General features: G+C 39.3%; 1 protein-coding gene across 1 annotated transcript in view; it reads right to left on the bottom strand.

Annotated features, from left to right (window-relative positions):
* Positions 1 to 298: 298 nt before the first annotated feature.
* Positions 299 to 24,878, bottom strand: part of DNTTIP1 (deoxynucleotidyltransferase terminal interacting protein 1) — a 56,757-nt gene continuing 32,177 nt past the window's right edge. The window contains exons 3-13 of the mRNA XM_078651892.1: positions 23,735 to 23,831; positions 23,209 to 23,307; positions 22,944 to 23,012; positions 22,332 to 22,388; positions 15,722 to 15,783; positions 15,363 to 15,405; positions 13,991 to 14,049; positions 8,392 to 8,452; positions 7,082 to 7,153; positions 1,652 to 1,707; positions 299 to 1,172 (exon numbers count right to left, since the gene is read on the bottom strand). Of these exons, the coding sequence (XP_078508018.1) occupies positions 1,064 to 1,172; positions 1,652 to 1,707; positions 7,082 to 7,153; positions 8,392 to 8,452; positions 13,991 to 14,049; positions 15,363 to 15,405; positions 15,722 to 15,783; positions 22,332 to 22,388; positions 22,944 to 23,012; positions 23,209 to 23,307; positions 23,735 to 23,831 (784 nt within the window). The 3' untranslated portion in view covers positions 299 to 1,063. The remainder of the gene's footprint in view (positions 1,173 to 1,651; positions 1,708 to 7,081; positions 7,154 to 8,391; positions 8,453 to 13,990; positions 14,050 to 15,362; positions 15,406 to 15,721; positions 15,784 to 22,331; positions 22,389 to 22,943; positions 23,013 to 23,208; positions 23,308 to 23,734; positions 23,832 to 24,878) is intronic.

Below are 24,878 nucleotides of genomic sequence, written 5' to 3'. Positions count from 1 at the left end.
TAAAAGGCAGAAGTGCAAGTATTTTTAAACTTAAACTCTAGGGCCTGGAACCGGTTACGTTCAGTAATAGATCATTGCAGCTCAAATATCAACCACCTAATGAGGGAAATAGTTATAAAATACACTGTTGGGAATAATACACTCAAAGAAGTTTCAGGGACATGGCATTGTCAATGCAGCTCCTACCTATAAGGCCGGAAATTGATGGCAGCTTAAAAGCGGCTTCAGGGAATGGTCTACAGAGCAATTTTCTTCACAACCTATATGCCACAGTTCTTTGCTGATGAACAGACAGATCTTGCACTTGTTTCCCAAATCATTAGTTTATTTAGCTACAAAATGAACTATGCTAGAGCACAAAACCTCAACTTGTAGATAAGTAAGACAAGGGAATAAAAAAAAGCCCCCGCAGATTAGCAAAAAACTAGAGGATAACCGTGACTTCCAGGTGAATCTGGAAGGAAACAAATGATACAGACTTTGCAAAGATAAAAACCCAAATTTTCATGCACTGACAGTTCATTCAGGCTTCAATGCACAGATGGAATAATAACAACAATCATGGCTTCCATGCACAGTTGGAAGAAAGAGAATGGTCCAGCAAACGTACACCACTTCTGGAATGGAGTATGAAACCAATGTGCCCAAGTATGCATTGAATGGAGAAAGAGGACAACCCAGGCTTTTTTTGTCACAGGGGATGTAAGCCCACCTCCTAAAGGATATTAGCAGTCGTGCCCAAATTGCAAATCCATAGGATAAATTAACTGTAAAAAGTCCAGTGTTCAAACAAAACGACCCACGCTGATAAAACAGGAATTCCTCAACCATCTCCACAGCAAAGGAAGAGGGGCATCACTGTTTTATTCTTGAGACAGTTCTTGTCAATGTTCCCTGTTGAGTCAGATGGTCCACTCTGCATACTGCTCTGGAGATTCAAAGGTTAGCTGAGATATGGCCAATGGACAGTTTTAGAGGTTCCTTGAAAGATTCATATCTTCAGTGAAACCTCCTGAAAAGCAGACGCCTTCTTGCTTGCTCAAATTCTCTGATGCAGGCAGTCCTACTCATGCTCAGTGCGTACTGTATCCATGTATCGCTGCATCTTCTCTATCATCCACGGGGGCGGTATGAAAGGCTTCAGCTCATCAATCTTCAGGTCTGGACAACTCCTAAGGAATCAATCATAAAAAAATGACCAACAGAGGTAGACATTTGTGAATAGTGCGGACTTGAGAGGCAGACATTGGATTATCGATGCCAAGCACACACGGGCTATATAACCAAAGGCAAGAGTCATAACAGACAATCAATACCTGCTGTTAATGGGATGGGCCTGTGGAAGCAATGAGGTGGGTAGCAATTTCTATTCCTTTCGGGGTATACCAGCAACTGTAACTTTAAGGGTATACTAACTTTTAACAAGCACAGGAGATACCAGAGTGGCTGAAGCCTCTGGCAAAGTTCACTGGGGGTAACTATATGCCGGACAGGTGAAGGGGCAGAGAGAGTGGCTCCTGGCAAGTGGGATAAATAGTGGTGATACCTAATCAGTGGGCAATGAGAATCACAGTCACACAGTCAGTGTTTATTTGATAATATTGTGCCAACAATAAAAGCCACCTCAATAAAACATATAGCCCTTCCTTACCTATATTCATCGCTAGCAGCCAGATCTTGGATATCCTCCTCCATGAGAATGTACGCCTGTAAAGACGAGACAGAATATTTTTTAACAAAAATAAATATCTCCCCCTTGCCTCTTTTGCACTCATTCTAGACTTTAGGAATACATCAAAGGCAGAGTCCTGAGCATCAGCACCATTGCTCCATCCAGTTCCCCTCTCTGCCACAGGAGCTTATGGGCCCACAGTGAACCTTTGACCATCACAGACACGGGTGGGCAACGGTAAAAAAACATATAATAATTTTATCCCTTTCAATTTGATGCCTCTTGCATCTTTATTCTTTCACTAGGTTTTTAAGGGTAATACAAAAGAATGGTAACAGTTAGGTTAGAGCGCACTGCGTGTAAAGGTTAGTATAATGTCCAAAGTCATAAGATAGGTGCTCAGGATGAAGGCGGTCGGTTACCACGACTCCACAAAGAACCACCACGGCAGTTCAAAACCAATACTATTTTTCTTCCGAGCACTCAAAGTTCATAAATTCAAGTCTTTAGTTGGTAGAATTTCTCAATTTATTATCTCCATTGAAAAGTTCAATTCGCAATTCTTCACACGTTTCTGACGCAGCCAACACGTGTTTCGTCAGGTCAGTTAAGACCTATGACTTCTTCAGGGCTGCAACCCAAATAACAAAAAATATAGTTTTTAAGGGTCATTTTCCATTATTTTGTAGGTGCTCCTCAGTCCTGAGTAAGACCCTTTGTAAAGATCAAGGGTACCCTACATTTCCCTGGGGTCGAAACGTCGTCAATCGTCTGTTTGATGCCAATGTGGACAACTGTGCTTTTCCACTGTGTCTTAATGAACATAATGGTTGTGAATATGTTTTTTTAGCCATTTGTCAGTTTGGGCAGGATTTGTATATAACACTGTGGATGTATATATTGTCACTACCCTTCCCTTTTCCACTGAAACCCTCACTTTCGCACACAACAAATCTCTCTTGTGAGGCACTTTTTTGTACAAATTCTGGATATGTGCCGTGTTTTGAACATATCAGTGTGCTTAATATGATTAAATAATATTGAACAAGAACATTTTTGTGAGTAAGTCAATGAATGTTATTGTATAAATAATTGTTTTTCATTGGGTCCACCTTTTTTTGTACCGCTGTATGAATCCAGGTACTACCTCAGATTTATTTTGTTTTGGATAGTTTGAAATTAGAACAGCTCTAATGGTCAGTTCTTAATTTATGAGTGAGCATCTAATGTGTAAATGACCTAAATTTCAAAGATGCTCAACTACCACAACAATAGGTTTTGATACATAAAATGAGCGTTGTAGGGTATTAGGAATTTCAGCACACTCAGAGGGCTTTTCTTGGGATCATATGGCAGTCAGTGGTTACGGCTGCCCTATGTGAGTTCTGTGGTTTATCACTGGTGTCCGACAGCCAGCAATATGATTGCAAGCTCCATTTGGGCACTTAGTGAAGTTGAGCAGTCATGGCTTACTTTAGGTTGTAAAGGTTATAAAGTCAACTACGCCATGATACAATAAATAGAACAAACAAATGTCAAAGTCCAACCAGACTTCATTTCAATTATGTTTCTTTTTTTTTTTAAAGGAATGAGTAAGTAAAGGGGTTTGTTGTTAAAACTAAGATGCACTCAGACGGCACCAGCTTATCCTAGGGTTGAGGTATGATTCCAAACCGTTTTATTTGCTTGATTTAAAAGAAAAAACACAGGAAGACATACTGGCAATGTGGGCAACATCTGTATACTTCAAGTTTTACTCTGTAAATAACTTCAATCAATGCAATAAGACACACACACACCCATACATCCACAGGCATCCTTATTATGGGGGAGGAGTCAAAGATTAACATAGAGTAGCTGTTTGGCCACTTTCCCATTAGAGGTACATGTAAAAATGTATTTGGTCACCTTATAGAATGGTTAGACGGGGCATTAGCAACCCTCATTATGGCTGTGAGAAACATGAGTGAGATACAGGCACGAGGTGAGTAATGTAATTTGTAGGTCATGTAGCAAAAGAGGGCACTTTGCCAGGGAGGACAAACTCAAAGATTTCAAAACTGTGAAAGAAGGAAAGGAATTCTCTGATATCTAATATAAATAAGAGAGTTCAAAACAATTAAGTAAGGCATTACGCAATGCAGGCGTGTGTGTACACACACACAGACACCCCCCCTCTCTTACTGGCATGATGTGGATGAATAATTATCTTAAAAGAAGAATAGAAAGAAATATGCATACTGCTAAACAATATATATTTATGATTTGTTGAGGAAAGTAAGAATAGGCCTATGCATTATGCTTGACCCCAAATCTCCAGAACTCGTTTTGATGGAGCGAAATCTCCAGAACTTGTTTCGATGGAAGAGTAATATTTAGAGAAAGATTAAATATTTCCTGGTTCCAAATATTTTAAGGAGTCTACTGCATGATGACATCAATCAGTTACTAAACGAAAGCACTACATAAGTCATTTTGCTTCTGTGACTAGCTTCTGTGGTTTAAGGACGTAAACAGAGGGATCAAAACTTGTGTGCTAGTGGTATTATCTTGAACAATCCATCTGGATATTATGGAATGTTTTGAAAAAGCTGGCATGCATGGGTACTGCAGATTTTTCACCGTATTTATTATTTCCTTACCATATACCCAAATCCTTTTGCATGTTAATTCTAGACTGATGCTATCCTTTGTAACTTCTTTTGGAGCTTACTGCATTTGCAGAATGTAGTTTGGTTGGCCATCTGCAGTAGTGGTGGGAGATATATTCAAAACGGTGAGTATGCTATGTTTTCAAGATAATAGACTGAAAAGGGCTAACACAACAAATACGTGATGCTATTTTGCATGTGGTGATAAAGAGATTGGGATGATAATTTAAAGAAAGAAAGAAAAATGTCAGTTAAGAAGAGAGAAGTAATGTACTAGGAACATACAACCTTAATTAAGGGCATTGCCCATTGTGCTCCCCATCCCTGTTGAATGTTCCCTTAGTGCCGGTGTTAATGTAACTTCTGCCATGTTCCCGCTGGCTGAAACACACACAGAGCAGCTTAACTGTAAAGTTCATATTGCTAAGTGCTAGCTCCTGGCGGCCTTCACCTTAACTGGCCTACTGGTGTGTGCCCGAATCCCCCTTTCGTATCAACATCCCTAGTCTAGAGGCACTGCAGGCTGTCACCTATAAAAAATTGTCTAGCCTTGGCAATTTCCTCTTTCTGAAGTTTCCACCTCAAGCAACCAACAAGCGATAACAGTACTCACTGGATATTCAAGTTATTGTTTGTTACTGAAGTGATGACTATTTGAGTTTATACCTGCCTTAGCTAAGCATTAAATGTGCTTAATCACTCTTAGTCAAAGCCCAAATAAGAGTACACTGGTGTTTACTTCCAGGCGTGCAGAGAAAGAACAGGTAATGCTTTTCACAAGCAGTCCCTCTTGCCCTCAACTGCACATATCCAAATCACAAAGCAGCATTCATAGAAGTGATATGAGTTAGAAAGTGTCTCAATTGAGACTGTTGCTGTAAAACCACCTTAGCACATTGTTTTCTAGAGATCTGATGCAGACACTGGTACAGCAATTCTGCAAGACCAACTTTAAAGAGAAGTGCGCAAAGGGGAAGTTGGAAGTGCAAACTACTTTGCAGTGAAATGTAGTCTACCAGCCAAGTCTCAACATTTTCAGTTCAAACTGACAAAAGTGATGGAAAAATTCCAAAGTAAATTAAAGATTGCCCGATAGGCTATATTCCCTAAACTAAATAGGTTGCAATCTGAATGTAAACTGCTTTAAAAAAATTAAACATTCAAGCTTAATGCTGCTTGCTTTTTAGCTGAGACATCTTTAGATAAAACCCAAAGGTGGATCCGGAAGCAGCTTGTCTTTTCGATCTTTCTGAGGAAAATCTGGAAAAAGGAGGAACTTGACATACAAATTTAAAACCATTTCCATGTTTCTGTCATCATTTTGCTTAAATTAAACACAAGGTTTTTTGGGGAGCTAGCCCCTCAAAAAGCATTAATCACTGATTTAAAAAGTGGCACTTGTTCACACGATGGCAAGTTCCTAAATGCAGTGAACAAGAGGAATGAGACACTGAAAGGTCAGGAACAGATGGAGGCAGAACTCTTTCTGAATGAAGATGAGGTGTTCTTATGAAGCTCCATCACCATAACAGTGAACATTCTGACACCCTTTACAGAGGCAACTTGCCCTTGCATAAGGGAAGACTACTGTTTCACCAGTGAAGAGTAAATCTGGAAATTGTTAAATCAGTACTTCAGAAAGGGCAGACAAACATTATCAATCATATCAGACGAGCATTGTTTTGAGTTTACAACACATTTTACACACAGACCACATAGGTTAAAAAAATCTATTTTAAATCCATTACACTTCTTTCTGTCTTTTAATATGGACATCCTCAGCTTTGCATATAGACTAATTTCCACTTATTATGCCCCTCATCTACTGGGAAATCGGGAAAACCAGGAAATCCGCTTTCATAGCAATCAGGAAAGTAAGTGCAGCTTGAGCTGGTTTAGGGAATCAAACCTCAAATTTATTAGTGCCTGATATAATATAATTGAGGAAACTGTTAACAGATCAGTTAATTGAAAGCTCCAACACCCACATACATCAAGCGTTTTTGCATTCGCAAACGGTGCGAATCGCAAAATTCGGCCGATTGCGAATGCCTAAGCCTTTTTTGGGATGCATCATTTTTTTCCATTTTTCGCTATTTCAGAAAACGCAATTTTTTGTGATTTATGAAATTGCGATAGCATTTAAGAAATCGCAAATTTTGCGATTTCTTAAATGCTATGCATGATTTTTTTAAATTTGCAAATTCGTAATTAGGAAGGGGAAAATTACCATGAAGTAAACCTTCGTGGTAATTTGCGAAAAGTTTAAAAAATGCACAAAAGTGCATTTTTGAAACTTTTATTTTACACACACACATGCCCTTGGGACGTGTGTGAGTAAAATGTACTTACGTTACATTTCAGGGGTGCAGGGGGAGGTCCTTTGGACCCCCCCTGCACCCTTGAAATTGCATTCTCATTTTGCGATTCCTTAATTGCGAATTCGCAAAATGAGAATGAATTCCCATTGATTCCTATACGCCTCTAGGCCCATAGGAATTAATGTAATGCCATTCCTTAATTGCGATTCGCGATTAAGGAATCGCAAATACAGAAAATTAAGAAATCACAAAATTATTTGCATTTTCTTGATGCTTAGGAATTTGCGATTTCTAAATTACGATTCCTTAATTTTCGCAATTTAGGAATCGCAAATTCCTACAATGATGCATGTGGGAGCAAGTGATGTTTGTTGTATACTAATCAAAGACACCCCTTCACCAGCGTTCTTAGTACATTGGATGACAGTTATACTCACCATTTTTCCTCCTGTGGCTCTCATATGTTGGTTGTCTGCCAGCCAATGCTTATCCTGAGGGTCTGCAGCGTACTAGAATAAAATACAGATGAGATATGTATCATAGAGCATAAAGGAACAAAGAAATATCCCATATCACCCAGAAAGTGTACAATGACGAACTACAACAGCTACAGTTCAAAGACACAAATAACTCCTACTACTTTTCTTTAAAACACTGTACAAGCCATGGCCAGTCCTGATTAAATATAGAGTAATCATATACTGCAAAACCAACCAAAGAGAAAAACAACCATACAGACTGACGCAATGCATCACAAACACAACATGTAATGCAAATACAAACTCCAATTCCAGAGAAAGGAAAACTGTTGCCTAGCACTGCAAAATGATCAACCTTTAACTGGAACTCTGTTTAAAACTTGCCTACCAGTGTATCTTATTATTGATAAACCTGTAAATAAACAAATATAGTGGTGTACCAAGAGCTACAAAAGTCTAATCAGACGGTTGACTGTTCCATTTCTTCTTTATTTTTAGTTTTAGACCGTCGGACAAATAATCTTTATGTAATTGAAACAATGGGAATGCCCAGAAGAAGTGCACAGTGGTGGATGAAACACGTTGGCTTTGGCTGTAACATTTGGAATTTGAATTACTAAAATTCGTGACTGTAAGGAACTAAAAATAAAGAAGAAATGGAACAGTCACCATCTGATTGGACGTCTGTAATTCTTGGTGCACCACTATAATTGTATTTGTATATGTCCTGCTAAGCAGTGTATGCAGGAGCAGTGGGTACATATAGCGTGTGCACAATATTTTTAGAAATTGAACTGTTGGGACAAAGGGGAGGTGCTACTCGTTCATGCTGGCTGCTCAGCATATGCGTTTCTGATTGATAAACCTGTGATACAGAAACAAGTATAGCCAAAACCACATGCTCCACACCAAAGACCTATACAAATATAAACAACATGAATACACCAATAGTATTAAAACATGTCGACCCTAGCAACACAAGCAATGCTTCAGCAGCACAATGATTGGTTCAGTCCGATTTATCACATAGAAACGAAACTGCCCAAATAAACAAAACCCACTGAAAGACAAAAAAATACTCCGACCACCAGCGATAATCCATGAATTAAAAAAATTAAAATTAAAAAAAATTATCATTGGGCCAAATCCTATAGCAAAAAATACGATCTATTCTTATCCATCACCTGTCAAACAGCCACAGGTGAAAAGAATCCCTCCACCAGAAATATTCTACATCTTGCTATAGTTACCAAATGTTGATTTGTTACCTTAAACAGCTCAGGATGCTTGATGTAAATTCGCCCTCTGGTACCTCCCATTCCAAGAGCCCTAGTGAAAACACAAAAGTGGAGGGCCGTGAAACACCAAAGAGAATCCGAGGACATCAACAAGAGGACAGTGAATTTGACTAAATGGGGATAAATAAGACAAGGAAGAAAATATGAGAATTGTGAAAGGGACAATCCAAAGGAAACACACAAGAAAATGGGACAGGGAAAATGAAGGAAGACAATGGATTAAGAATCAAAAACTTGACGTTCCCTCAAGATTCCTGTGAGGTTGTAACCCTGCTACACCGCTCCTGACGCAAGACCCATTGCGTCCAATGCCCCCAAATCATAATGTCTGATAGTTGTGACTGTTTATAGATTCACAAGATCCCCAGAGGAAGTCTGAAACCGTGATAATAAAGGTGGATTGAATAAAACTGGAGAGCGGCCTTCTTAACATGGCACAAACCTATATGTGTTAGTAAGATCACCCATTCCTACTGCGAAGGTTGGGTCCAATGGTCCTGCAAACCCTTTCCTTCTGGTAGAAAAGACTTGCTGATCACCGGGGAGTGAGCAGTGGCTGAAGGGTGGGTAAGCCCGGGACCCAGTTTGCAGGCTCTGCCTCTAATACCTGCTGTGGACCGAGAGGACGGTAAGGTGAGTCACCTGCACCCAAGGTGAAGCACTGAAGGCAGGTGTAAGAGAGCCCAACATGGTACTGCAAGTTGAGGGGAACAGAGAGGAGGAGAAGTCAGTTCCCTCGCAAATGAAAAAAGCTCTCCCTGCTCGTATACCCTCCATATATGTCAAGAGTCTTCGGTGTAAAGTGAGGGTTGGTTGAGGGTAGAATAGATAGCTGAGGCAGAGTGATAAAATACATAACTTTAGAACTTGGAGGACCCGGGTATGGTCAAGGGAATATTACTAAATATATTTCAATGAGAAGTGGAAACCCAGCAACCACATTGACCCCAGAAAGCTGATGGCTGTTCCCTATTATGAACAAACTCGGAAAAGACATGGCTGAAATCTATTCTGACACGCATTTGCTTAATCACAGAAGGGAAGAATGTCAACTTGAATCTTACACAACAATAACACAATTGTTTCACACTTCATTAATTTCATTGAGACTCCTGACTCAGAAGATGTGCACTACAGAGAAGATACCCAAAAACAGAACAATCCAATGACTTTAAAAGCAAATGAAGCACATGGACATAACATCACACAAAGGAAGCTATGACTACATGAAAACTATAACAAAGATTCTATTTACATAGAGCGAGCTTAACAGGGAGGGAACAGATATTTAATTTTATGACGTGGGAAAAAAAGGAGCAACAATATTGAAAGATTCAGATGGTAAAAAGTGAAAAAAATAAATGGAGCACCACATGAGAAGTGAAAACCAGCAAAGGGTAAAATCGGTAACTCTGCACACGGGCTGTGTCTTTAACATGGACCGCCTGACGTGATGTGAATACTTAACTCCTACTCACTTGGGGACTTTAGATATAACACTAGTTTGAATATACTAATTCAGGAGTATAAGACTCCTCAAACATAAATTTGAAAAACGTTATTTTTTAGTAACATTTTATAATTTCACGAAGTTCACACAGAGGGATCTTCTATTTGAAATATCTTTCAGAAACAGTAGGCACATTGAAAATGGTACAGCTAAAGTATCATCGAAGGTCAGACACATGCAAACTAATCTCACTTAATATTAGAGGATGAAACTCACCAGAAAATGCACATATTCAGCAATTACATAAAACAATATGACCCCGCTCTTCTATTTTTGCAGGAAGGTCATTTGATATGCAGACATCAAATCAGAATGAAATACAACTCATACCCCATACAATATTGGGCCCTCTACTATCTCCGAATAAGCATAACATGGAAGGGGAGAGAAAAATCGATGTAATTAGAGATACAACAGGGTGCTATATAAACATTTATGTACAAAAAGCTCAAAAGGCAAAAGATAACTCCCCAAACAAAATTCCTAATCGATACAATCAATAAACCAATGGAGGGTTCACCAAACAAAGAAATCTTTGAAGTTAGAAGATTTTGTGAACTGTGTGACAATCGTGCGGAACAATGAGTGAACTGGCTGCAGGATATCCAGTATTTTCCCTAACACACAACATTTAAATAGCTTGCAAATAAATTGCAAGGGTATGAACGGACGTGGGTCTCTTGCTCACTTTGCCACTAGATTCAAGGGATGTATGACGTTACAACGCGAAATATTACAACGCACTCCGTTACAACGCATTTTTTACAACGCAGGATCCATTACATCGCATGCCTTTACAACGCATGACATTACATAGCAGATGCTATTACAACGCATGTCATTACAATGTAAGTATAGGTAAGTATATTATTTTTTTAAAAATGTAATTAATTTAAAAATTTAATTAATTAAATACATTAAATTATTTTTAAATAATTATTTAGTACATATATTACTTTAAGTTTATTTTTAAAAGAACTTTTAATAATAAAGAACTATTTTTAATAAATAATACAATTAAAATTAATTTTTTTTATTAAAATAAAAGATTGTATTTTAAAACTAAACCCTAAAAAAAAAAACTGTACCCCAAAACCCAAACCCAGCCCTGAACCCTAAAAATACCCCTGTACCCCAAAACCCAAACCCAACCCTGAAACCTAAAAATACCCCTGTACCCCAAAACCCAACCCTGAAACCTAAAAATACCACTGTACCCCAAAACCCAAACCCAACCCTGAAACCTAAAAATACCCCGTACCCCAAAACCCAAACCCAACCCTGAAACCTAAAAATACCCCTGTACCCCAAAACCCAAACCCAACCCTGAAACCTAAAAATACCCCTGTACCCCAAAACCCAAACCCAACCCTGAAACCTAAAAATACCCCTGTACCCCAAAACCCAAACCCAACCCTGAAACCTAAAAATACCCCTGTACCCCAAAACCCAAACCCAACCCTAAAACCTAAAAATACCCCTGTACCCCAAAACCCAAACCCAACCCTGAAACCTAAAAATACCCCTGTACCCCAAACCCAACCCTGAAACCTAAAAATACCCCTGTACCCCAAAACCCAAACCCAACCCTGAAACCTAAAAATACCCCTGTACCCCAAAACCCAAACCCAACCCTGAAACCTAAAAATACCCCTATACCCCAAAACCCAAACCCAACCTGAAACCTAAAAATACCCCTGTACCCCAAAACCCAAACCCAACCCTGAAACCTAAAAATTACCCCTGTACCCCAAAGCCCAAACCCAACCCTGAAACCTAAAAATACCCCTGTACCCCAAAACACAAACCCAATATAAAAAAACATAAATTAATATATTTATTTATTTTTAATATTAATTAAATTAATTAAATAATGTTAAATAAAATATAAAATAAAATTATATACTTACCTATACTTACGTTGTAATGGCATGCGTTGCAATAGCATCTGCTATGTAATGTCATGCGCTGTAAAGGTATGCGATGTAATGGATCCAGCGTTGTAAAAGTTGCGTTGTAATAGAAGTGCGTTGTAAAAGTTGCGATGTAACGGTTGTTTCCCGATTCAAGCTAGCCTGGCTGATGACAGATGTTATGCCGAAACTGGTCCCAAGATGCTTGTTTCGGGTCCAGGGAAGACTTGGCTTGGCAGTTCGGGCTAGACTGGTCCTATGAGTCACAGGGTCGAGACTAATTTGCATATAGTTGGGTCTGAACTGGGGTGGCGAAGTGAGCTAAAGAACAATGATGGATTTAACCCAGATCTGTGGCTGGGGGTGAGTGTCTGAAATGTTTCAGTGCTCTGTCCATCATCTCCTTGTGTTTGCAAATGAACTGCACAAACGTTTTAAAATATATTTCAGTAGTTATGAAAGCAAACTTTTTGAAATGGAGTGATTAAAAATAAGATTTTAATAGGATGAAAACAAACCAAACCCAATTTCCACTGATTATTGCCTATACGCTATATAGTTTTATCAGTAAAACTGCACGTTAGTGGGAAAGTGTATGGCCATTTCAATGGAAAATGTGCGGTTTGTAACTGACAGTGTACTACCATATCATGCTTTAGTGATATATGTATTACAAGTGAGTTTTTAAACCTGAACTGAGAAACATTTCTATCCATTTCCTGATGACATTGCTATTAGTGACCTAAGAGGCAAGTCAGGGGTCATGTGTATTCTATATGTTGGCTACATTCTTATTAGTCAAAAAGTATAATTTCCTTTTGGTACACCACTTTACCAACACTCTGCATATACTCAGATACATCCAACAGTTAATTACAGGTACAGGAAAAAGCCGAAAACGTTATCTTCAATATCTAGAAAAACAATCTAAAAACATGAATAAATCAAAAGATTAAATCTCAAAATTGGAAAGGGCTTCGGAACAGACAATCACATTTGTCACTGAATGCATTAATCGGTAAAAGAATAAAGACTGAACATTATACAAATCATCCTCTTTTTGGCAAAATATGATTCAGTATAATACAGATTTAATAACACAAGGAGTTTCCTATTACACATGGAGCAAAAGTTTAGAGTTTTAAAGCAAACAAAAGAGCTTCTTGTAAAACAGAAATGGTGTACTCGCTTATTTTAAGGCGCTCTTATATGTAATAAGGAAGACAAAGGCAGCTCTGTAAAAGAATATTTTGCCTAGGATCACATAACACGAGATCAATTTACGGGTCAGGACATTACAGTTAGGGCGAGTAGATTATTCATGTCACTAGACCTGCAATTCTGGTAATATTTTTTGTGATTTTTCGAGGCCCGAGAACCAGAACTGTTTGATTACACTGTCACAAACACCTAGAACAATATGCAAAAACAGAAGTCACACTTGGTAACCAAATGGTGTAGACTTAACTGAACAGCAGAAGAGTCCCAGAAATGGGGAAAGGACTTTCATCATGTTACCAGAACTCGTCAAATAAGTAAAACCTCACGTTTACTACTTTTTTAGTTGTTTTACACATTGAGCAGGAACTGCTGTTTGTTTGTGGAACTCTTTTCACTCTTTACTCAACTAGAGGGAATTCCTTATCAGAAGATGGGCGATTAGGATGTGGAGAAGGCATCAGCTGTTTAGATACCATACACAAAATCTACAAGCAACACAGAGGTCAGCAAATGAAAACATTTTTGAAGCCTAAATGGCAAAGCTGCAAGATCGCTACGGTGGCATACAAGCTACCTAATACCGAAAATGAAGAAAAAAAGGGGAATTAATTATTTCCTTCAAAATAAAGAGCAAAATAATCAAACAAAAAACATGCAAGGAGAATTTGAAAGCTAATAAAACGAAAGGTTCAGACTACTGTTCTCCATAGCCACAGAACGCATAAAGGGGATGCAGAGGTTGTGGCACCTATCTGAGATTGGCTATAACCCAAATGGGTGCCTGTTTTAAGAAGAGCAGCTGAGAGAAAAAGCTTCAGGTATTGCAGCAAGAAAGACAGATTCCCTTAGTTTCTTAGAGTAGACAATCAACCTCAAACCAACAGGTGAGAAAGTTAAAAACTAAAATTATGCAGGAATATCTTACTTGTTTGCTCGAGATCCTAATACCAATGTGGTCGTATCTTTTAACCGGGCAGGATCCCACTGTTGTTCAGGGTAAGAAAAGCACAGAAATCATGCTAAACATATTTTAATCTAATTTCCACCTGCATTTTACAATATCTTTTATTCAAAGAAGAGATAAACACAAAATGATAGGCCAACAGTACTAAAAATCAATTTGCAAAAATATATAATGCCCCCCAATTGTGCACATACATTTTGCAAACTGATTCTCATTTTGTGAACTGAGCTATGTACTAGCAGGTTAGTTTGCAAAATTACCATTAAGAGTGATATACAATCCGACCTACCTGTTGAATATTGAAAAGGTAGGTCTCTAATCGAGACACGCTTCAATTGGTGGCTATCAAAGGAATGTGATGGCGTTAAAAGAAACCTTTTTTTAATGCAGCCTGTTTTCTCTAAATGAAATGGGGCTGCTTTTAAAAAGAAACGTTTACTTTTTTTAGAGTGTGTTTGAGAGTTGGCAGTGATCCAGTACTCCTCCATACATATATTTTCTTAACATTTCCAAGGTCATCCCTTTGTTTTTTTGGGAAAGCCCTACCACCTCCTTTGCGGTGTCAGTAACTTCAATGGTTGGCAACAAAAATTACGACTGCTATCGATCATCTGACACAGAAGTAAAATTTGGAAGGGATTGCCTAAACATCCTTGTAAAACCATTTTGATTTGGTAAACCGTTACTGAACCACAAAATGGGTTTAGTGCACACCAAAAAGCCACTTTGCGGATGGAAATGCTCTAACATGCAAATCACAGGGTTTGCAACTGCAAAATGGCTTAATACATTTGGCCCTGCAGATGTATTACTCCCAACCCTTTATCGGGTTAATAGCAATGCTCACACCCACACCTAGACGAAAGACATGAATGGCTCCCATCCACAAAGCATGCACCAGTGTTCCTACCCACACACCAGAAGTAGACCTAATTCCACTTGATAACCCAAAAACCCATTCACGGTCTAGGAAAGCAGCAGAGCCATTCAGGACGAGCTCAGCCATTGTCCTAAACACTGCTTATGCACACACCACAGAAGCACCAGTGGTTGTAACAAAAGTCAGCCATGCTCTTGCCAATAAACTTGTAACTTTCATCCACACAAAAAGGGTTCCATCCTTTCTTTTTTGTAAATCTTTTGATTGAGTTTGTAACATGTAAACAAACAATCTTCGACAGCCACTGTCGCCTCCTCCCACCTTTGCTAGAATAGAAATGTCCCACATCAATAGAAATCGAAACTCATTCTCCTCACAAGCCCCTGCCACCCGCTACCATCCAGCCATTCCTTCTTTTATTTAGAAAACCATAAGTTCCCTTTTTTACTTTACCTTTGGGCCATCTCGACGAACTGGTTCAGATTTAATCTTCCACCTAAGGAGAGAGAGGTGTGAATAGTTTACTCCTGCTGGTTAATACTGCTCGCCTGCCATCAGTAGTGGCAATCGTAACCATGACACAAGGTACAGGCAACATAATAGTGAAAGAGCTAACACCCCATGCTTTCCTTCTCTTTCTTATGAAATTCATCCTTGGATTGTACACCTATATATATTGCTCTGTTGTTCTGTAGCTAGTTTCGTGACATATAAGGCACATAAATACAACAAGGACACATGTCAGAGGGCATATAAATTAAGTAGGAAAGATCTTAGGGTCAACCTTCCTTTCCTTTTGCTTCAGTACTCACCCTCCTATGCCAAGGGCAGCACGTTCACTTTGAGACATGTTTCCTGGCGGCCGTCCTTTTCTCTGTAATAGAAAGAACACCATATTTTTCTAAATACTGTGTCCATCCCACCAGCCACCCATATAATGGCCTTAAGCCTCAATAAATTACATACAGTCATATGCTGAACCAGGTAATACAGCTGTAGGCTGTAAAAAGTAGCCTCCAACACAGTACTACAAACATCCGTCCTCACCGATCAATAGAAGCCTTTTGCTGTGTTTCATTGGTGGTATAATAATAATAATAATAATAATAATAATATATGCCCCAAAGAAAAGAGTTTTAAGCATTGCCTACCCAAGAAGTTTTAAAAACAAGAATTAGCAAATTCAATAGGTCTGGCAATGGCTGCCAGGCATCTGGTTTAGTTAATGCCTGTTTTTTTTTTTTTGGGGCAAAACTGAAGTTGAAATTGCTGCCGGGCCCTCCTCAACCTAAAATAAAATAATAATAAAAAATAACAACAAACAATGTCTAGAAACATGTTTTAGTCCAAAAAAAAGCACACATTTCCATAGTGGTCCCTGCCCTGCAGGAAACTAAATTGTTGGGGGATATGCTCCTCATTGTGAAAATACCCAATGGCTAAAGTGGGCTGGACAACATGGCCATTGTGTATGATGCTGAGGGTGGAAGAAAGGTGTGAGTGTCAATAACAGACAAATGGATGAAGAGGGTTGGATGAAAGCCCCTATAAGTAAGTATATTGTAACACCAGACCTGAAATAAAGACTGCGAAGTGAGCTAAAGAATGATGATGGATTCAACCCAGATCTGTGACTGGGGGTGAGTGTCTGAAAACTTTCAGCGCTCCGTCCATCATCTCCTTGTGTTTGCTTTGTCCGCCCTAAGTTGGCAGGGTATGCCCAGATGTGGGTCCCTTGCTCACTTTGCCGCCGGATTCAAGCTAGCCTGGCTGATGAAGGGTGTTACTCAGAAGTTTGCTGAAATAAAGACTACCGACACCAATCCTCACACTTCCAAATCCCTAACATGTGTCTAATGCTGACCTGGTCCCAGTAGGCAGTATCTCATGTACCTACTGAAATAAGAGAGGAGATAGCTGCCTCAGACATAGCAACACTGAAACACAATCCAACATGCATAACATGGATGGAGAGGAATTCTCTGCCCTAGATGGATAGCTCCAGTTACATTTCAAATGTCACAGCAATAACCACATATTCACCATAGCAAGTCTCAAGCACATACGCACATTTGTAGACAGCACCTCACATGCTCTGAAAGAATCTCTTGCAAATATACTAACCTCAGTTATCCACACACCAAACATATGCTCCCTCTCACAGTTTGCAAAAAATGCATTGCATGCTTAGAACAACGCTCCTAAAGGCACACACAGACACTGCAAAGCAGGCGCCATTTGAATCACACTAATTCACTGACTCGCCCATCTCACAACCAAACTCCTAACAGATTCCTATTTTAATCCAATCCTCCAAATAAACTCAATCGTCCTTCCACGTGAACCTGCAGAAATCAGCCACTTCCAAACACAAAAACAAACTCCTCCACATAGTCTAAATCGACACACACAAGGCATTTCTTGCAGTGTCACTTCAAACATCCAAAGAGACTCACATAGTTCTTCCAATATTTTCAGCTACATATTTGGAAATTATAATAGAGCTGGGTCCAGGTTACATAGCATCACCTAGTAACATCCCACAGTAAAGCCCAAGTGCTCTTGCTGTTAGGGAGCCAGTGCAGGGTGCACAATATAACTCTAGGAAATGTGACAAGGTAGGAACATGGGAAGAGGAGCTACTTTAAGGTACCACCGTGCGGAACTACTGCTGATTTATTGACTCATGGTCGGGTAGTAATATTGGGATGTGACCAAGATTACACTTTCAGTCCCACTCATGCTACTCTCAAACTTAACAGTGCTCATCACTGGAAGTATCATGCCCTATTCAAATTAGGAGGGAATTCACAATTGTCTTGAAAAACAGATATAAAGGCCGGTAAAAATCCGCCAGGAACTTTTATGTACAACTTCAAATTTTACCCAGCACGAAAACCGTTCAGATTTTAGCATCTAGCTGGACGGCACAGAGATCTAAGATGCCAACTATGATTGGCAATGTGGCTCTGCTGAGACGCCAACAGCTGGGTATCTGGTGGAAGGGCTGGAAATATGCATTTTATTGCTATCATTCTGTGCTGGCAGTGGCCCATATTATACAAATGAACTCCAGACGACATGAATGCTCTCTCATTTCCATTGTCTGATTATCAATTAATCACATATTTTCTTAAAAGTCGTTGATAAAAAATAAAGATGAAAACTTCCCAGATGACAATGCCCTCACAAGTTTGTTCCAGAATCACCTGTGATGCTAACATCATCTCCGAGAATCAGATGGTGATCCACACAGAGACAGTAGGGATTGCAATATTTTTTGTTGTTGAGAGAATTTTAAAAATATATATTTTACTAAATTCTCAGGTGTACATTAACAGTTATCATTACTACAACTGCACACAATACTGATACAAAATTATAGACAGTAGTCTTACTATAAGAGTCCAAACACAGAGGAGCCTGAGGAGCCAGTCGGGAACTCTACTCTGGGAAACGAGTCAGAAATGAGAACCTCCTCCCCCCCCCCAACCCCAGCCGATTCTTCTGAACGGATATATATATAACTGCACAAGCAAGGAGCATCCTGATGAGCACAGATTAGTTGGACTTTTTACATTTAGTTTTAATTTCCTGGATGTTCGTTCCTTGCGAGTGAGCTTTGCCGTACCCTGGCAGTTCGAAAGCTCACTTGGAAGAGAAGATATGTAAATAACGGGAGGTTGGAACCTTAGAGTACGGAGAAAAGCGTGGCAAGCAATTAGCACAGACAACTAGCAGAAATCCTATTTAGAAAAATATATGATCAAGATACACACTCTTATTTGGTTACAAAACAGGATACTGGATATGCCTGCCATGACATTTATCAGAAAACATATCAAGAAGATAATGTGCTTAATCTTCTCGATTAAAAATTATAATTGGAAGGCAAGTATCTGTCAAAAATGAATTTCAATCATCAATAAGTCAAGAAATGAGGGAGAAGGACATACTTAGAAACTTAAAGCGCCTGGGTATTCTTTCGGGTGGTTAGCTGCGCTATACAAATCAACTGATTGATTGATGATGAAGATTAAGAAAGGAAAAGTCTCTGGTCCAGGAGGCATTCTTAATGATTTCTATGTAAGACTTGTTGAAGTAATAATCCCAAAATGGAAGATGCTGTTCAATACAATATTAGTAAATGGAGTGTAGTAACCACTTTCTTGGCAGGAAGCAATGCTCAATTTAATCCTAAAACCAAATAACACACCAATCAAGTGTGAATCTGATTAACCTATATCTCTTCTGAACTGCAACTACAAAATATTCTACAGCATTCCAGCAAACAGGTTTCGTCAGGTGGGAGGATACTCGTAGGAGTTAACTCATACTCTGATAGGGGCCATAAATCTTGCTTCTATCTATTTAACCCAACTAGCATTCATAAGTCTGGACGCAGAAAAGACTTTTGACCATGTCAAATGACAATGTTTGAGAGAAGTGTTAAAACACTTAGGATTAGGGAACATCACCTGTTCAATAATACACTGTATATACAGTTCTTCCAAGGCAAGATTCTTAGTTAATGGCAGTCTGACGGAAGAACAGTTTAATATAATGTGAGCGGCCAGGCCGGTCTGGCCACTTCTCCCTATTGTATTTGATCTATATGGCCCAATTGCACAGAATCTTAGATTAAATAACAATATTGTAACTTTTCCTGTAACATGTTTTAAAAAAAAACAAAAGCTCTATATTCAGACCGCCTTTTTAGCTAAACAGCTGATTTTGGGTGAACATTTCCACATATACAACAGGAAATACTCTCTTTTAGCCGCTTTTCTGGTTATAAGATAAACAACACAAAAACAGCGATCATGACTTGGGAATTGCATTTGGGAAAGTAGAGAAAGCAAGGAAGAAATAAAGGGTATGAATGAAATAAAGGGTATGAATGTGGCTAAGAATCTTGATAAAATAACTGAGATACATTTAAAAAAAAAAGCCTTGATGGAAGTAGAAAGATTGATCAATAAATTGCAGAATCTTCCATTAACATTATGTGGCCAAGCAAATCTGGTTAAGAAGGCGATTTGACATAAGTTCACCTTTCTATTTGACAGCAAACTTCCACCATATAAACAAGAAAGCTAAGAAGCATGGGAAAATGAGCAGTTTTATATGGGGGGGGGATCTAATAGTGTAATAATCTCATTGAGAAGATGAGAAGTAAATTAATTAAATGAGGATTAGCGCTACGGGACCTGCAGCTATCCCGCTGGGCCTGTCAACTAAAACATTGCAGGGTGCTGATAAGTTCTGACCCGTCAAATATAGGAAGCCTCTTAAAAGCTATGATTAATGATATTTGTAAGGTGGGTTTTCTTTAGAAGTTTGGATCACCTAGATTTCTTAAAAAGTTATGAGTACAGGTCCTTCAAGCAGCTGCAAGGATAGTGTATGAGGTCAGATCTGTGATGGGAATTTCATACTCTAGTAAGCTTGCTTCAATTTGGAATTGCGCGGGCACACCGGAAGTTATGCAAGATCTGTTATGCAATCCATTTTAAAGTGAAGGAATAAGAAGATGGGGTCAATTAATAGACTAAGATGAACTGCTCTTTTGGAACACTGGAATAAAATAACACGACGGCACCGGTCTAGTTCTAATAAATACAATTGACCTTCTGGTTGAAACACAAGACGGGACTGGACAAGAAACAATTCAAATTAAGTAGAATCTAGGAAGAAATAAATGCATTTCATCATAGTACTGGTACCTGCTAGCAGCAGCTGATGAAAAGATTTAAAGTACCCAAACAGTGTCTAGGTAGGATAATTGCCATCACTACACCCATTCTTGTATTGTGTGGGCAAGACAATATCAAATATTCTAGAGTAGCAGACAGAGGAAAGCCCAAATGTAGTAATTGTTAGACTATGGAATTACGAAGCAAATGAGAGCAAAATTTTTAAAGCAGAAAAAAATATTGTTCTAGCCGGTATTACATTAAGGAAAGAGGCAACAGATGGATACAGACAGACCCACAGACCAATAAAGGCTGGTTTAAATCGGTTAACAGATGTATATACTTATGATATATATATATATATAATATTTACTACAACAGAAAAAGCAGTGTTACCTCCTCAGAAATGACTGAAAGATTCGTGAATACTTGATGAAGTCCAATGACTAGACCCATTTGTACACATGCAATATGGAGACCAGGGTCCACGTTTGAATATTTAAGACACCAGGTGCTAAAGGCATCTATGGAGTTGTTTAGTATCAATGACAGATTTATTATTGCACCAGAGGTAATTTGAGTATGAAAAAAAGGAAGTCATTAAAATAGGAATACTCAACAATAATACAATAACTATATCTCCAATGAAAAAAGTTGAGGCTGCGCCCCCTTCTAATACGGATGAACCCTTACACACAGCAACACAAAACCTTACTTCTTGAAGAAATGAACAGGCACAGACAATAACAATAAAAAAAAAAATACACATAATGGAAATCAATACATATGTTACATGTTTAAATGATAAGCATTTGCTCATAGTATTTTCTCAACATTCTATGATTGCAATTAAAGGTTGGATAAAATTATGTGAACTTTGTCGGACAGTTGTTAAATATGCAGTAAAATCATTGCACAATCCACATGTAACCTCAGATCTCCAATTTGCTTCTTTGAATATCCAGGCCAACACAAGTATGATTATACAGGACATGTAAAGCAAGGGGCCTAACCTCATTGTTAAGTGGTCAACATTTGAGTTCTGATTTCGAAGTGAAGGTAGAATTCAGATTTTTCTGTAAAATAGCAGCATAAAAGAACTGGTATTCAAGTACTGTAAGTAACTATTGCATCCCATTGGTAGCCCCACGACAGATTTCGGCAAGTCAAACCTGCGAAATGTATTGCATGGAAAAGGCAATACATGTGGAATAAAGGCGAGCTCAATACTGATTCCTCATTGTGCACAATTTTCAAGTCAAAACTTTTGAAAAGGATGAATTTACTGCAATGGTAATGTGCTATAAATCTCTCGCCCTTATCGGACCTATTCGAATCAGGGCTATAAACTTCCAAAAGTTAAAATGGTTTATGAAACTTTATAACTCTAACTAGCACCAACAAACCCTTAAAAATCTACATGTACTCTGACATAGACCATGTACAACAAACATACAAGTAGCCTCACAGGCACCCATTTCCAGCACATATCACTCCATTCTTAGACTCTGAGTTTCTGGAACATCAATACTTGCAGAACACGCCTGCTTTCAATACGAATTAAACCACACACACACCTGCACAGAATTCCCAGTCACTATAACATGTCGCCAACATACATCTAGCCACTGAAACATACTAACTACTAAATACTAACACACTCGCACACCAATGGAGCCCTTGACCCCAAAACAACCCCACAAAGTGCACCGGATTTGAAATTTACCTTTTTGAGAATAGGACTTCCCCTCTGACTGGATTCTTCATCTACCTGCCGGGCTCGCTGAGAGAGAGAAAGAATAGTTGATGGTAGACAAAAATTTAATATCATACAAAACTAAAATCTCATCCTGGGCACTGCACACACCAGTGTTCTCCCTTAAAACCCAAGTAACCATGCCAAGAGAGCCTGCCAGGTGATGCAATGTTCAAAAGCCCGCCCTTCCATTCAGACACTTGAAAACCCATTCAGCCACACTCCCCTGGAGCAAGGCCCAACCAGCTAGTCACAAGTCCTGAGGACAACCTGCACAGAAACGAGACAAAATAATAGCCCTCTCCCAACACCCTTTTCTTCCCCTCCTCCTTTCATCCCTCTACCCAAACAATGAAAACCAAGTGTTAAGAGGCCTTTAATAGAACAAAATGAACTCTGCAATATATGCCTAAGAATCTGTCAAGCAAGCACAGGTTTGCAGGAAATTATGCCAAGGTTCACAAAGCACAACAGAGACACACAAATGACAGCAACCCACTATACAGATGTCAATAAAAAAACAGTAACACAAATGCTAAAATCTTCACTACTGACTTTTCCACTTAAGGAGAAGACACAAACCTTAAACCCTGCAAGTTCGCTGGTGGGTCTGACTACTGCCTTGTCATTGCTCGAGAAAAGAAGCTTGGCCTGAGAGAAGGAGGAAATGAAGAAGAGCTTTACATAAATATCAAGAGCATCGACAGTCATTAAAGATCCTGAAATCTGCAGCACTCTCTGCAGCACATTCACCCACAGCTTTCCACTAAACAGAATGGGTACCGGTATTCTATTTAAGAAAAAGACAAAAAGTGACTTCTGCCCAGGGGTTTGTGTATGAGCTGACCTGCTCGAGGGTGCTGCGACAGACATCCTGGATGAGCTGCTCTGGATCGACTTCCTCACCAACGTTTTCTCTGACATTTATGGCTGCCTTCTGAAAGAACTGTCCATAAAAAATAAAAAAAAAGACTTAAGGTCGGAGACTATTAATTTGATTCAAGTCAATGTCAGATAGCAAACTGGCTGTGGACAAAATCTCCCATGCCCTGATTTCAGTGGACATGTTATGTAATCAACAAATTATACAATAGAGCTGCATTTATGTCAAGAGTACTTTGAGCTTCGGCCACATTTGACACAAAGAAGGAGACATCCTTTCCTGATCTGCATTTATTAGTTAAATCAACACACCCGTTGATAAGCAGACAGCCATATCAAATATGTCGTCTGTAAACCATTCACAGACAGTGTGCAGGTTACCCTCAGTACAATTCTTTTGTGGCCAGTTTAAACCAAGCTTCAAGTGTGTGGAGTTTCATGGTGTAAAATATGAAAGAAATAATGATGCAAAGGCAACATGCAACCCTTACCTTCATGTATTTGTTGAAGACAGTTTGGATCTCTTCGTTGATGCTGGGTTGCAGCACAGCTCGCAGCAAATCCATAGACACAGTGGGATCTGTGAAACTACAGAAAATGTACAAGTAAGTCACAAACTGTACAAATTGTTCCATGTACTGTTCAAAGCTGCATCATTTAGCCCCAGGAACACTGTGGAATTGAGAATAATGGTTCTATTTTTTACTGGTTAGGTCTACTATTCTGCTCAGATTCTGACATGGCAAGGCCGAGGAACGCAAGATGGCGGCTTGCATGTCAAGTCTGCCAGACCTTGTACACCACCACCTAACTCCCTCAACGCATGGATCAAATGCTTAACGCTGAGAGGCATCAACACTTACCCCACTTCTGTGCTAATCCACATTTGATCTCCTTGGACATTTGGGATGACCATGCTTGCTTGTAGGGGAACAAAAACAGGGATGTGAAGAACAGCTGCGGCTAAGTCCCAGTAGAAGATACTAGGCTATACCGGATTTGAATCGATCCTCAGCTGTGGAAAAGGCACCACTAAAATACTGTGATCAATAACTGAACTGTTATGCCTGTCGTTCAAAGGCACCCACGTGCTGCTCTCTGCAGCGATGACAGTGTGCCATCTTTCACACAACATCTTGGAAGAACTGCTGTTGGATCTGGCTAGGAGAGATATGCTGGCAGTCTAAGGGTAAGATGGAGTCTTCTGCTTTGTGACTCAGAACGAATTTTCAGAGAGCAGGTGCGAGCCCAACACCGCAGTTTGTATGGAAGGTGACGGGAGTATGGGAGGTGATGGAGCGGATGAGAATGCCACTGTAGACCTTGTAACGTACAAAGATGTCATGTTAAACAAGAGTTATATTTGTGTATCCCATCTGTTATGTTATGTTAATTGGGATTTGTAGAGCGCCTAATCACCCGCAGGTCTCTAAGCGCTAAGAGAGAGTAGCTACGGACCCCCCCAAGTGAGTGACTGTTGGTCCCAGGTCAAAGCGTGCATTATGTCAAGGCCTCTGTAAAGATGAGGGTGTTCACGTTTTTTTTCTAAACGGGAGAAGGGCTTTTTCCTGGTAGCTTATTCCACAACTGCGGGATCAAGACCGAGAAGGCTTGACCCCCTTTGGTCGTGTTTAA

This window comes from Lissotriton helveticus, chromosome 7, assembly GCF_964261635.1.
Source record: "Lissotriton helveticus chromosome 7, aLisHel1.1, whole genome shotgun sequence".
In the NCBI taxonomy this organism is placed as follows: domain Eukaryota; kingdom Metazoa; phylum Chordata; class Amphibia; order Caudata; family Salamandridae; genus Lissotriton; species Lissotriton helveticus.
This window is presented reverse-complemented; position numbering and strand designations above follow the sequence as displayed.